Source organism: Panthera leo, chromosome F2, assembly GCF_018350215.1.
Source record: "Panthera leo isolate Ple1 chromosome F2, P.leo_Ple1_pat1.1, whole genome shotgun sequence".
Classification (NCBI taxonomy): Eukaryota; Metazoa; Chordata; class Mammalia; order Carnivora; family Felidae; genus Panthera; species Panthera leo.
The window spans coordinates 82,764,175-82,777,959 of record NC_056695.1 but is presented as its reverse complement, the minus strand read 5'-3'; the positions used below and the strand labels follow the sequence as shown (position 1 = coordinate 82,777,959).

Below are 13,785 nucleotides of genomic sequence, written 5' to 3'. Positions count from 1 at the left end.
AACACGGGGGGTTGTGTCCTTGAACGCGACGGCTCTGGGGCTGCATTCGCGGCTGTTCCGCGGGCTCTGTGAAAAGGGGCGTATTTGATTACATGCACATATCCAAGTACTCAAGGGTATTAGATCGTAGATCCCTTCATTTCCTTTTATATGAAGGCGGTGTGTCTCCCAAGTAAAGTCGCTCACGCAGACAGGCTTTGCGCGTGTGTGAGTGGTTAGCGGCAGCACGAGCGCAGGAGACCGCACCCCAAGGGCGGCTGCGGGGCCGGGACCAGGGGTGAGGATGGGGCTCAGCTTCCACGCGACCCCAAGAGCCTACGGAGGTGCCGATCCTCCCGCCGCCCTCTCACCGTCCTTCCTGACCGGACGTCAGCCGGACTACGGCTCCCACGATGCCTCGGGCGGCTGGACTACATTTCCCGGGATGCCCCCCGCCTGGCGGGGGCGGAGCCGCGGCGGCGGCGGCAGGGAACGCGGGAAGTCCGGATCCCCGCGCGCGGCTGATCGAGGATGAACGTGGAGCGCGAGCTTCGTCGTGAGTCTCCGGGCGGAATGCGGGGCGAGGAGAGGGTCTGGCCCACTCAGGCGAAGGAGCTTAGCGTCCCTGCCTCGTCTCCCTCTCTCTGCAGAGCTGAGCAAGGCCAAGGCCAAGGCCCAGAGAAGCGGGCAGCTGCGGGACGAGGCCGCCCTCTCCCACCAGCTGGGGGAGCTCCTGGCCAGCCATGGTACGTGCCCCGGGCCTGGCCCAGCTTGTGGTACAGGGCCGGGAGAACTGTAGGGCTGGAGGTCGGAGCCCTGGGGGGCAGGAAGGGATGGGGGACCGGGTGAGCCAGCGGGGACGGGGGGGGGGGGGGGGGGGGGGGGCGGCGGAAGGCGAGGGCCGGGGCCAGGAACCTTGCTGAGCCGGCCGCCCAGGGCCGGCCACGGCCTCGCTTGCCCTCGCTCGCCCTCGCTCGCCCTCGCTCGCCCTCGCTCGCCCTCGCAGCCTCTGGCCGACTGCCCAGCCAGGGCTGAAGCCTGCCGCGCCTGCCTGCCCAGGCCGCTACGCAGAGGCCCTGCGAGAGCACCAGCATGAGCTACAGCTCCTGGAGAGCATCGATGACCCTCTGGGCTGTGCCGTGGCCCACCGCAAGATCGGAGAGCGACTGGCTGAGCTGGAGGATTACTCAGCTGCCCTGAAGGTGGGCAGAGCCCACTCCCACCCCCAGCGCCCACTCCCACCCCCAGCACCCATGCTGACCACACCCGGCCCTGCAGAGCCCACACTTCGAGCTGGTCCCTTTCTGAGGAGAGAAGCACAGTTTTCACTGTCTTGGGCTGTGGCTAGAGGGGGACACGCTTGGACGTGGCCTCCTCAGGCAGCCCTGTGTCAGGGAATTGTAGTCTGGTCTTTGGGTAGGCACATCATAGCCTGGGAGTCTGGCCCCACAAACCATTAACGAACATAACACTTGAGCTGTGTTTGTGGGCCAGCTGGGGAGTTGGCACAACTGTCCACAAAGGGCCTGCTCGGGTCCTGGCGAGTGGGGCTGCAGCAGCCCAGCTAACTCCCAGTCGGCGTCTCCTCCATATGATGATGATGGCTCGTTGGAGTGTGGCACCGCTGTCCCCACAGGCAGCCCATGGCACAGAGGATATGGGACTTGCGCAGCCTGGCTTTGTCCTGCTCTGTGGGGATTTGAGGGGCGTAGGGGGTTCTCCTTGGCAGAGGTAGGCGCCTCCTGGAGTTGGGGTACATATGGGATTTGCTTGAGGTGGAAGCTGGCTCACAATGGCCATTCCTTTGCACCCCAGCACCAGCACCGCTACTTGGAGCTGGCCCGTTCCCTGTCTAATCATACTGAGCTGCAGAGGGCCTGGGCCACCATTGGCCGCACTTACCTGGACATCTATGACCACTGTCAGTCACAGGACGCCTTGCTGCAGGCACAGACTGCCTTTGAGAAGAGCTTGGCTATTGTGGACGAGAAGCTGCAGGGTGAGGGCCCTCAGAGGCCAGGCCTTCCCAACCTCTGCCTCCTGACCTGCTAGCAGAGGAGGCCACAGCTCCAGTGTCTGCTGTCTGTATGGTGGGTTCTACCTGCCTGGGCCCACCCTTTGCTAGGCTGAGATCTGTCCTCAAAGCCTCCCATGAGGAGGTGCACGGCCTGTGCTCCCCACAGCCTCACGTCTGGGCGTTGTCTGCTCCTTCCCACGCTCTGTCTACAGCAGGAGCTCGTCACCACAGCAAGAGACAGGAAGAGGGGTGGGGGAGAGGCTGCACAGACCCCGAGTTAGATACCCCAAGTGGGGATGAGGCACTGAGGATTTGTGGGGGCATCTTCTAGGGACGCTGACCAAGCGAGAGCTGAGTGAGATGAGGACCCGACTCTACCTCAACCTGGGCCTCACTTTCGAGAGCCTGCAGCAGATGGCCCCGTGCAATGAATACTTGCGGAAGAGCATCTTCCTTGCCGAGTAAGGCCTCTGCCCCTGGAGGAAGGAGCCTCCTGAGAGAGCACCGCCCGCCCTCCCTGCTCACCTGCCGCACGTCTGTGGCATAGAGCAGGCTTGGCTTAGCATCGGCAGCTGCGTGTCAGCGCTTGGGTGCCCCCCAGTCACTCTGAGCCCTGTCGCCTCCCACAGGCAGAACCGCCTCTACGAGGACCTATTCCGTGCCCGCTACAACCTGGGTGCCATCCACTGGCGCCGAGGGCAGCACTCCCAGGCCATGCGCTGCCTGGAGGGGGCCCGTGAGTGCGCACGTGCCCTGAGGAAGGAGCTCATGGAGAGCGACTGCTGCGTGCTCATCTCGCAGGTGCCCACTTACAGCTCTGGGCCTTGCCTGCCGAGGGGCTCGGGCTCCAGGGAGCCTGCAATCTCACCTTTCTTTTCTTCCCCAGATCTTCCAAGACCTGGGGGACTTTTTGGCTGCCAAAAGAGCCCTGAAGAAAGCCTACAGGCTGGGCTTTCAGAAGCCTTTGCAGAAGGCAGCGATCTGCCGGACCCTTAAATATGGTGAGCCTTGGAAGGGGACCCAGGGTGCTGAACTTCCCCCGGAAGGGGTGAGGAGATGGCAGCATCAGTGTGAGGCCTTTTCCCGCTCCCCACCCCCGTCTTGTTGGGAAGAGAGCCCCCCATTTCTCTGAGCCTTCAGCATGGTGTGTCAGAGGGGGACGCACTGAGGGACGCATTGAGGGTGCTCAGGAGGCTGGCTGGGCATTTATAGACGAGCCGGGGTCTTTTTGGCAAGGCGGAGACGAAAGCGTTGCCAGAGAGGGTGGGAGAGCAGACGGCGCGTGTGGCCCGTGAGGACTGACAAGTGGCAGGAGCTAGTAGCTCCCCTTGTGAGCCAGGTGCTTCTTCAAGGTGTCAGTTACTAGTTTCCTAATCCATGCAGTAAGTCCACGAGGTGTGTTTTGTTACTGCCCCCTTACCTAGGGGCGAGCAGAGGCCTAGAGACAGTGGACGGCCCACCCAGGGCACACGATTCACAGGTGGCGGTCGGGTCGGAGCCCCACGCTGTGTCCCCTCTTCACTAAGGCTCTTCTTGCAGTGCTGGCAGTGGTCCAGCTGCAGCAGCAGCTGCAAGAGTCGGAGGCCAGTGACCCCCAGCGTGCCATGGGCATCTGCGAGCAGCTGGGGGACCTGTTCTCTAAGGCAGGCGACTTCCCCAAGGCGGCCGAGGCCTACCAGAAGCAGGTGTGCGTCCCCTGCTGGGGCGGGAGGAAAGGGGCGGTCGTGACACTCTGGGCTGGTGGGGTGTGAGGCAGCCCTGGCCTCGCTGTCACTGCCTCCACAGCTGTATTTTGCAGAGCTGCTAAGCAGGCCGGGGCCCGAGCTGGCCGTCATCCACGTGTCCCTGGCCGCCACCTTGGGAGACATGAAGGACCACCGCCGGGCCGTGTCCCACTACGAACAGGAGCTGAGGCTGCGTGGTGGCGACGCCCTGGAGGTGAGCAGTAATGGCGTCCGGTCCCACCCAGGGTGCAGAGGGGCTATGCGAGTAGGTCTCCACGGCTCTGCCTCAGGACCGCTACTCTCGAGTGTTTGTGTGGACAGGCATTCCCTTTCTAGGGCTGCCGTCCTCCTGTTTCGTGTGGGCAGCGGAGGGAGCTGGACCTTGGCCGGGGCCAGTTCCATGGGGCGGGCAGCAGCCACAAAGCTCATCCCTCCTCCTCCTGCTCCAGGAGGCCAAGACCTGGTTAAACATTGCGCTATCCCGAGAGGAGGCCGGCGATGCCTATGAGCTGCTGGCACCATGCTTCCAAAAGGCTCTCAGCTGTGCCCAGCAGGCCCAGCGGCCCCAGCTGCAGGTACAGAAGCCCATCCACGCACGTGGAACCCCCCAGTGCAGCTTTCCTGCGACCTGCCTGTCCTCGTTCCCCACCCCCATCTCCCCGTTCAGGGTGTCCAGTGCCCCTGGAGCCCTGAACTGGGCACCCCCTGCCCCTCAGAGGCAGGTCTTACAGCACCTCCACAGCGTGCAGCTAAGGCTGCAGCCCCAGGAGGCCCCTGGCACTGAAGCCAGGCTGCAGGAGCTGAGTGTGCCCAGAGACCAGGAGGAGGACGAGGATAAGGAGGAGGAGGGTGATGGTGACACCCCCGAGGCCAGCGACGTGGAGCTCTCGGAGAGTGGTGAGGCCCGAATGCTGCCTTGGCCCCTATGCCAGCTGCCCGTGGCATTTCCTCCCTGACACCTGCTGGGGCTGGGCCCTGGGTTGGGCCGGGCGAGGGTGGAGTCCTCATTGGGGCTGCTCACCGGCTCGCGACAGGAGGATTCAGCCTTGTGGAGGAAGGGTGGTCTGTGCTGGTAGATGGAAGAGGGGAGTGGGGGCGGGGGGCTCTGGGGCAGCTCCGGAACCTTCCTGGAGGAGTCAGTGATGGGAAGGCTAGTGGGTATCTGCTGGGGAAGGAGGTGCAGGGTCAGACCTGGAGAAGTGGCACCACGAGAGGAGGGCACAGGGCAGACAAGAGGGGAGTGGAGACAGCACGCTGGCTGCCAGGCACAGGAGCTCAGCACTTCCTGAAACCCTTGAGAGCTGGTGCAGGCTTTCTCTCAAGGCTGGCAGGGTCAGCCTTGTGGGAGGTGGGTGTGCAGGATAGGCTGGAGCCATCACCCAGGGGGTGCCAGGCTGGTGGGTGCAAGCCGGTGGCTCGCTTCTGGCTGAGAGGCGGGAGGTGGGAGACCTGTCCCTGGGGCCACAAGGAACAAGTTCAGTTTTGAATTTGAGGGGCTTCCAGAACCTCTTCCAGAACCAGCGGCCAACGGCTGTGGGAAGGTTATGCCATGCTTTAGAAGGGGGTTAGGCTGCGTGTCACCGGTATGTGGGTGTAGGCAGCCAGAGGAGAGTTAGAGGACCAAAGCAGGAACTATAGGTAATACCACTCAGCAAGTGGTCACGTAAGAGAAGCCTGTGAAGTAGAAGAAGGTTCTAGCAAAGACCAGCAGCAGAGGGAGTAGAGGACAGGAGCAGAGAAGAGGAGTGGGGTCAGCCAAGTGAGTTGGGGGAGGCAGATGCAGACAGGAAGGTCAGGCACGTGCAGGTGGAGGGCACCTGGGCTCACGGGATGAGCTATTTGTAACATGAGCGTGACTTGGCCCAACAAGGGTGCTTCCCAGGAGGGGACAGAAGTCTGGGGTGGGGAGATCCAGAGTGGGGTCTGGGCATGGGGTCAGCACATGATGGACAGGGATCAGGTGGGCAGAAAGGTCGGGTGCATCCCCTGTGGGCCGGGGGTCTGCGAGTGAGGAACAACCACGGACAGGGCTGGGAGTGGAATAGCAGTCCACACTGGACCCCTGTCCTCCAGGCCTGGAAGGTGAGGGGAGCCTGGGGACAGGGGGGCTTGGCTTACGTGGAGTGGGCCGGGCTCTGTTCCAGAGGGTGATGCTGAGGGCTGGTCCCAGCAGCCGGAGGAGGACGAGGAGCTGCGGGCCTGCCTGGGCCGGCAGAGGGTGAACAAGGTGAGGATGGTGTGGGGGTACTGCGTGTGTCCCTCCCACGCTTGCCAGGACCGCCTGGTCCCCTCACACCTCTGCTTCCTGTCCTGGCACAACTGTCCACAGTGGAACCGGCGCAATGACGTTGGGGAGACTCTGCTACACCGAGCTTGCATCGAGGGCCGCCTGGGTCGCGTCCAGGACCTTGTAAGGCAGGTGGGTCTGCTGCCTCGTTCTAGCTACTCTGTGGGTCACGGGGACTCTCTCCTGGGGTGCACTGTCTCCCTGAGGGGATAGGGCAGGGCATGGGGGCTGCAGGGTGCATCGTGGCTGCTGGGCCTGCACAAGTCCCTGCAGGGGCCTCCCTGAGATGATGCATCTTGTGTGGGGACCATCTCTCTCTGCTAGGACCTAGGCCAGGGCAGAGCCAGGCCTGAGGGTAGACTTACGGGGCCCGTTCTGAGTTCTGAGACCCAGGCCCTGGCTCTCCTGGGAGTTCAGAGCCCCACAGTGAGGCCAGCCTGGGGGATACTCAGGTTAGGCTCCTTCCCATCCTTGGTCTCAGGGCCACCCCCTGAACCCTCGGGACTACTGTGGCTGGACACCCCTGCATGAGGCCTGCAATTACGGGCATCTGGGTGAGTACGGGGCTGGTACATGCCAAGGACGGGGGCCAACAAAGGCTGGGAGCTAGCTCACATCTCCTGGCCCACAGACATTGTCCGCTTCCTGCTGGACCACGGGGCTGTGGTAGATGACCCAGGCGGCCAGGGCTGTGAAGGCATCACCCCTCTGCACGATGCCCTCAACTGCGGCCACTTCGAGGTGGCTGAACTGCTCATTGAACGGGGAGCGTCAGTCACACTCCGAACCACGAAGGTGAGTGGGGGTACAGGCCAGGCCGTGGTGGGTGGGGTGCTCCTGCCAGCCCTGCTCAGCCAACCGCCACGCAGGGGCATAGCCCGCTGGAGACACTGCAGCAGTGGGTGAAGCTGTATGGCAAGGATCTGGACAGCGAAACCCGAGAGAAGGCTGTTGCCATGGAGAGGCTGCTCCGGGCGGGCCCCTCAGGCCGAGGCAAGTATAGACCTTCTGCCCCTGGGGACGGCTCTCCCTGACCTGAGAGTGCCCTAGGCCCCGATTCCAAGTGACGTCTTAGCATGGGTGGTTGGGTAGTGACGGACACTGCCTCACACGAGATTCTATCTCCCCACAGCTCCCCACGGCTCCCAGGCTCCCCACGCTCTTCCACGTAACCATCTGTTTGACCCTGAGGTCTCTCCTCCCTCGAGCCCCTGTCCAGGACCCCCAGGGACCTCTCAGGCTCGTGCCAGGGTCTCTCTGGGGCAGACAGTTCCAGCTGTGACCAGGCCTCGGAGGAGCAGGCACAAACTGGCCAGCAGTAGCAGCTCAGAGGGTGAGGACAACCCAGGCCCCCCCCGACCGAACCAGAAGAGGCCCCGGCATTCTGTCCAGCCACAACAGGACAAAGCCTGGACGCCCGGATCCACCAGCAACCGGGAGGCGGCGGCAGCGAGTGCTCCCTGGGTGGGCGTCCGAGGCGTGGGCAGTGCCCAGAGCTGCCGCCTGGGGTCCGGCCCACCTTGGGGTCCAGGCGAGGCCACCCCGCAACGGCCAGCGCTCATCCCTGAAGAGGAGTGTCTGGCCTCAGACTGGCTGGAGGACGACTCACCACTGCTCCACAGCCGCCAGGATGGCCATCTGCCCCGCTCCCCGGGCAGTGGTGACAGTACCGGTCGTAGTGCCTCGGGGTCAGGCAACAAGAGCTCCAGCAGGCCCCGGGCGCGGGCCAGGCAGAGCCGGCTGACCCGTCTCAGGAGTTGCGGTACACGGGTCAGGGCAGGTGGAGACGGTAGCTCGGCTGCAGAGCCTCCATGGAGCCCGGATGTCTCCAGGGCCTCGGGGCCCAGTGGGGAGAAGAGCCCTGTGGTGGGCCAGCCCTCGGTGGGTGCACTCCCTGGGTGGGGGCGGTGGGGGCAGTGAGGCTAGACGGCTGTGTTTTCTGACTCAGGCTGTTGTGCCCTGCCCCCACCCAGCAGGGTCCGTCTTTGCCCCCTCCCATCCGGGTGCGAGTGCGAGTTCAGGACAGTCTTTTCCTCATCCCCGTCCCACACAGGTAAGGCGTCACATGCCCTCCGAGTCCCAGCTTCCCCGGCACCCCTGGGAGGACCCTCACGTTTGCAGATCAGATGGCGCGGGTCACAAGGGCTTACTTTGACTTGCGTCACCCTGCTGTCCAGGGGGCCTCCCATAGCCGACGTGAGGTTGCAGGCCAGGGTAAGAGTGCCCCGCAGGAGCATAGACAGGGCACTGGAGTGGTCAGGTCAGGCCCCGTGGCCCCTAGGAAAAGCTTGGAAGAGCTGCAGAGAGCACGGGCATGTCCTGGGCAGGGGCAGCGGGAGGGGAGGGGAGGGAGCCAGACAGAAGAGCTATAGACCTAGAGATGGCAGGACCCTAGATGCTTTTCCTCAGTGTGTGCAGGGACCTGGCCAGCTCAGCTTCCGCTTTGTCCCTGCAGCAGGGAGGTCCACTCTGTGGCCTGGCTGGCTGATCAGGCTGCCCAGCGCTACTGCCAGGCCTGTGGGCTGCTGCCGAGGCTCGTCTTGCGAAAGGAGGGAGCCTTGCTGGCCCCACAGGACCCCATCCCTGATGTGCTACAGAGCAACGAGGAGGTGAGTGGTAGGAGCCTGGGCCCTGAGCATAGGAGAGCCCCCAGCGTGGGGGGCCCCCGGGGCTGTTTAGTGACGGTGCTTTGCAGGTATTGGCTGAGGTGACTTCGTGGGACCTCCCGCCGCTGGCTGACCGCTACCGCAGGGCCTGCCAGAGCCTGCAGCAAGGTAGGAGCCCAGGAGAGCCTGAAGTGGCCTGGGCAGAGGGGCTGGGTGTTCATGGTCCACTTTCCTGTGCCACTCCCAGGCCTGTGGGCCTAATGTCCCAGAGCCCTAGATATCCACCGAGGCACCCTCCCCCCGACATCTGGCCTCGTGCCCAGTGCCCAGTTCCTCCTCTGCCCAGTGCCCACACATGTGGGTGTTCCCCAACACTGGCCCTGTGGGAGGCGGGATGGCATAGAGTCACCAGAGCCACTGAAGGGTAGGTCCAGGGTGGCTCTCCAAGGGAGCTTGCCTCGGGCCCTGAGATGTGGCGGTGACAGAGGTTGGAGCCCTGCCGAGAGGACCTGACAAGTCAGAGAAGGGACATCCCCACCCACCAGCCATGCGTGGGGGCTCAAGTGATGCTGGGCCCACAGGCTTGTGGGATTGGGCTCTGCAGCACCTCTGGGGTGTCCCAGGGCTCATGAGTGAGGAGGGAGATGTTTGGTTTGACCCCCCAGGATTCCCAGGGCAGAACGGCAGGTTCTGGTCCTGGTGACGCTATATTCCCCCCTCCAGAGGAGCACCAGGAGGTGCTCCAGGCCATGGAGTGCCAGGGCTCGGGCCCCTCATTCAGCGCCTGCTCCCTGGCCCTGCGCCAGACCCAGCTCACCCCACTGCTGCGGGCCCTGAAGCTGCACGCGGCTCTCCGGGAGCTGTACCTGGCAGGGAACCGGCTGGGGGATGGATGTGCTGCTGAGCTGCTGGCCGCCCTGGGCACCATGCCTGGCCTGACTCTCCTTGATCTCTCTTCCAATCACCTGGGCCCTGAAGGCCTACGCCAGCTTGCCACAGGCCTCCTGGGGCAGACCACCTTGCAGGTAGAGGCACGGGGAGCAGCAGGCTGGCAACAGGGCGGCATCAGAACGTTTGCATTCAGCCCGTCGTTGGGTGGGAAGGTGCAGTGGCGAGTGCTGACCTCTGCCCAGCTTTGGGATGGCAAGGAGACCAGATTCTCCAGGGGGCCCATGTCTTCCACAGAACTTGGAGGAGCTGGACTTAAGCATGAACCCTCTCGGGGATGGCAGTGGTCAGGCCCTGGCATTCATCCTGCAAGCCTGCCCCTCACTCAGTACCTTGCATCTCCAGGCCTGTGGCTTTGGCCCCAGCTTCTTTCTGAGCCACCAGGCAGCCCTAGGTAGTGCCTTCCAAGGTGAGCTGATGGGCATGTCCACTCCCTGGCCCCAGGGTTCCAGTTGCCATCAGAAGGGCATGTCCAGGGGCACAGAGAGCCTTGAGCAAGAGGGGCCCCGGGCGACCAGGCGTGGTGTCTAGGAGCACATAGGTGAATGTGCTAGGTCTTCCTGGGCTCGGGTCATTCCCCTAGGACATGCCATGGGCCGCTGTCCCTGTCTCCCTATTCTCACCAGCTCTTAGCGTTCTGTTTGCCTTAGATGATCCCACCACGGACACCGAGGCCGTGGAGAGCGGTGGTCCCAGTACTGAGAGACTGGGAACTCGGAGTCCTCCAGGAGGCCTTTCTGCAGAAGTGGTGGGCTAGGAAGTGGGGCTTGGGGATGTGAGAGCAACAGCAGAGGAGAGGCTGGGATTAGGGCAGCAGGAGGTGCTCTCCAACCCCACCCCATCATTCACAGACACCCTGGCTCAGGGCCTGTCTCAGGTACTCCATCCTGGCTTGGGTTGGGGGAGGCAGGTAGCCCAGAGATGGTGGGGAGAGGGTGGGCTCAGGAGTCTGGCCCTGTCCCCTCCCTGCCTGGGAAACCCCAGGTGGGAGTTCCCTCAGTTCTGCATGCACAAAGTCTCAGGGATGATAGCTTCCCCAGAGGGATCATGAAGGTGTCAGGCCTAGGACTGCAGCTGGGCTGGGGTGGTGACCATGTGTGGCTGACAGTGGTTCTGGTCCCCCGTGCAGATGCCAAGCACCTGAAGACACTGTCTCTGTCCTACAACATCCTGGGCACCAGTGCCTTGGCCCAGGCCCTGCAGAGCCTGCCCGCTCACACCCTCCAGCGCCTGGAGCTTAGCTCTGTGGCAGCTAGCAAGAGTGACTCAGACCTCGTGGAGCCTGTGGTCAGATTCCTGACTAAGGTATGTATGCGGCTGGTGGGGGCGGCGGGGGGGGGGGTGCCATGGCAAACCAAGGCTGGGCTGTCCGGGCTACAGTTCCACACCTGAGACCTGGCGGGGGTAGGAGCAGCCTGGGAAGAGGGTTGCAGGTTCAGAAAGAACAGCTGTGGGTGAAGCTTTTGGGAGAGCTGCCTGCCTCGGGCTGTGAATTCCTGGCCAGCAGGAAAGGTGCCTGGGACCCCAGGCAGATCCCAAGTTCTGGCCAGGCTTCCTAGGGCTCTCTCCCCTGACTCTTCCATGTGGGGCTGATCCCTGTGGTTTTCACATGTCGAGTATGACTTAGAAGGGGAGGCGTTTCCTTTTGATTTTCACATTGAAGGGATGCTGCTCCCCTCTGGTGCCTTGGGGGTCAGGCAGTCTTTGGCCCCTTGTTTCTGAGGAAGAAGGAAGGTATCTGACCTGGGTTTGGGTCCTCTACTGGGAGGCAGAGAGGGTAGGTGCCCCACTCAACCCTACTCCTTTTGGGCCTCTGCTGTGTCTAGGAAGGCTGTGCTCTGACTCACTTGAGCCTGTCTGCAAACCACCTGGGCGACAAGGCAGTGAGAGAACTGAGCAGGTAATGCTGTGCCACCCACTCCTGCGCTATTCTGAGGGAGTCTGATCTCAAGTCCCAGTACCCTGGAGCGCTGGGTTGGGCAGGGAAGGGAGGTGAGCTTGGGGACCTACCCAAGGCCCTGGTAGTAACAGCTAGTAGTAACAGCTTCTTCCCCTCACTCCTTCCAGCTTTCAAGCCTGCATCCTTGTGTTTCTTCTTCCTGTACTCCTGAGGCTCCTGACAGCCTTTCCCATTACCCTTTGTTGTAGCAGCCCATACCGGGGCCACTCATGACCCTCCAGCCTCAGCTGGCTCTTGGCGGTGTTGGGCACCCAAGCCAGGGTGGCATATACCCAGGCCTGGTCACTATGGTCCTGGCCCTTGGCAGTGTCCAGCTGGCCCTAGAGAAGTACTTGCACCCGTGCATACTGGGGCAGAGCCTATAGGGCCTGGCCTATGGCTCCCAGGGCTGTGGTTTGTCTGGGGCAGCTTTCTGCAGTACTGGGGGCCTCCCTCCCTAGAGGCTGACCCCTTTATTTCTTCCCTTGTTGTCTTAGATGCCTTCCTCTTTGCCCCTCACTCATTTCACTGGACCTGTCTGCCAACCCTGAGATTGGCCGTGTTGGCCTGGAGGAGCTTCTGTCTGCCCTCCAGGTGCGGCCCCAAGGCCTCAGTTTCCTTGGCCTGTCAGGTGAGCTTGGGGACCTACCCGAAGCCCTGGTGCTACCTCTAAATGGGCTGTCACTGCTACCAGCCAGATGGCAAAGGTGGGCTGGGCTCCTTTAGTTAGATACAATGGGGAACAGTGACCAGTGTGACTGGAAGGGGGTATAAGCCCGGTTCCTAACACAGGGCAGGGAGGACCATGGGGGCTTTGCCTTGGCCTGTTCAGCCTGAACCTCAGAGACCATGGTGACTGGGGTGGGGGGACGGGGGTGGGTCCCCTTTCACAAGGATTTCCTAATTACCATTGGCAAAAGGACAGAGCTCAAGATCAGGATGGCAAAAACTTGCCACCGAGGGATTTTCCCACTTCCAGGCAGGGCCTGCCCTGACTCTACCTTCCCAGCCTGTGTATTCCCATTTTGGCCACACGCAGGCACAGTACCCTACCAGAGCTGCCTTGACGATGACCCCAGGAGACATTAATTTGGTAAACTGGCCACCCAGTAGCCCGACACATCCAGCCAGGGCTTGGGGCAGGAGAGTACCAGGCTTTGCCCTCTAGGAGGATAAGGACTAGGAGTGGGTGTGTACACAGGGAACCCCTGGGTTCCTCCTGCTCCTCACTCCCACCCCACAAGGCCAAGCCGGCTCCTCCAAGAAGGCAGCCCTGAAGGCAAGCTGGTGGGATATCTGCACACAGCTAAGGGGCTGCTTCCCACACACCTGGCATCTGTACCTGTCCTCTCCCCTAGCTCCCTAGGGTCCTGAGCCTGTTGGGCACTCTGGCCTCCCTGGAGATCAAACCTTGACAGCTTAGTGTCTGTCCTCTTAAGACCCATAGGCATTCCTATAGTGTCCATTTTACAGATGGAAAGACCCCAGGCATTGTCATAGAAACTGTCAGAGGCACAGATGTGATTGCAGCATTTTATTTTAGCCAGTCTCCCTCCTGCCTGCCTACTGGCTATGAAAGGAGCCCACGGACCCGGTGGCCTCTCTGGAAGCACACACGCCTTCCTAGGGTGTTAGTGGGCCCATCCTGGGCATCTGCCCAAGCACCTGGTTGTAGCCCCTGGGGCTCAGGGGAAGTGGCCTCTTCCTGAGGGCCACGTTGGTAGAAAAGAACACAGTCCTGGGAGTTCCATAGGTGTACTGCGAACGCCACTGGCTCCTGCGGGATTCCCCCGTCTACCTCGCTGGGGCCTGCTCCCTGAGACCAGCTCCCCCCTCCCCCCCTGCAGGCTGTGCTGTCCAGGGCCCCCTGGGCCTGGGCCTTTGGGACAGGATCACTACGCAGCTCCAGGAGCTGCAGCTGTGCAGCAGACGCCTCTCCACCGAGGACCGTGACGCCCTGCGCCAGCTGCTGCCCGGCCAGCCTGGAAGTGCGTGCACACTGGACCGAGGGTCCCAGCTCTTCTACCGGCGCCTCTGACAGGCGGCGTTGCCCTTGCCCTGCAACCCACCCTCGCCTCAAATAAACGATCGCCGCTGCTGCCTCCACCCCCGCTGCTGCCTGGAAGGCGGGTGGGAGGGGGAAAGCGGGGGTTCACTTTGCCGTAGGGGAGCTGAGAGCCCGCTGGAACTGGGGGCAGCTCTGGTTATTTGGTGGTTACGCGGAGAGGGCAGTCAGTCTCCTTTCCTGGAGCCCCTTTCCGCCTGTGGGTTGTATGGCCGCGGGC

The 13,785-nt window shown here is 62.7% G+C and overlaps 1 protein-coding gene across 5 annotated transcripts; it reads left to right on the top strand.

Annotated features, from left to right (window-relative positions):
* Positions 1-466: 466 nt before the first annotated feature.
* TONSL (tonsoku like, DNA repair protein) lies at positions 467-13,602 on the top strand. Of its 5 annotated transcripts, none has more exons than XM_042923904.1 (26): positions 467-535; positions 630-725; positions 1,039-1,181; positions 1,795-1,978; positions 2,328-2,457; positions 2,626-2,797; positions 2,883-2,997; positions 3,536-3,681; positions 3,782-3,934; positions 4,170-4,295; positions 4,437-4,617; positions 5,865-5,947; positions 6,050-6,139; positions 6,489-6,561; positions 6,639-6,802; positions 6,877-7,000; positions 7,140-7,888; positions 7,984-8,060; positions 8,463-8,616; positions 8,703-8,781; positions 9,337-9,638; positions 9,799-9,970; positions 10,691-10,866; positions 11,388-11,461; positions 11,998-12,131; positions 13,348-13,602. In XM_042923904.1, exons 1-26 carry the CDS (start codon positions 511-513, stop codon positions 13,536-13,538), a joined length of 4,113 nt encoding a protein of 1,370 aa, XP_042779838.1. In that variant the 5' UTR covers positions 467-510; the 3' UTR covers positions 13,539-13,602. The 5 variants fall into 5 exon arrangements, with proteins under 5 accessions (XP_042779838.1, XP_042779839.1, XP_042779837.1 ...); XM_042923905.1 differs by having other exon boundaries at positions 7,981-8,060; positions 9,592-9,638; XM_042923903.1 differs by having other exon boundaries at positions 7,981-8,060.
* Positions 13,603-13,785: the final 183 nt, after the last annotated feature.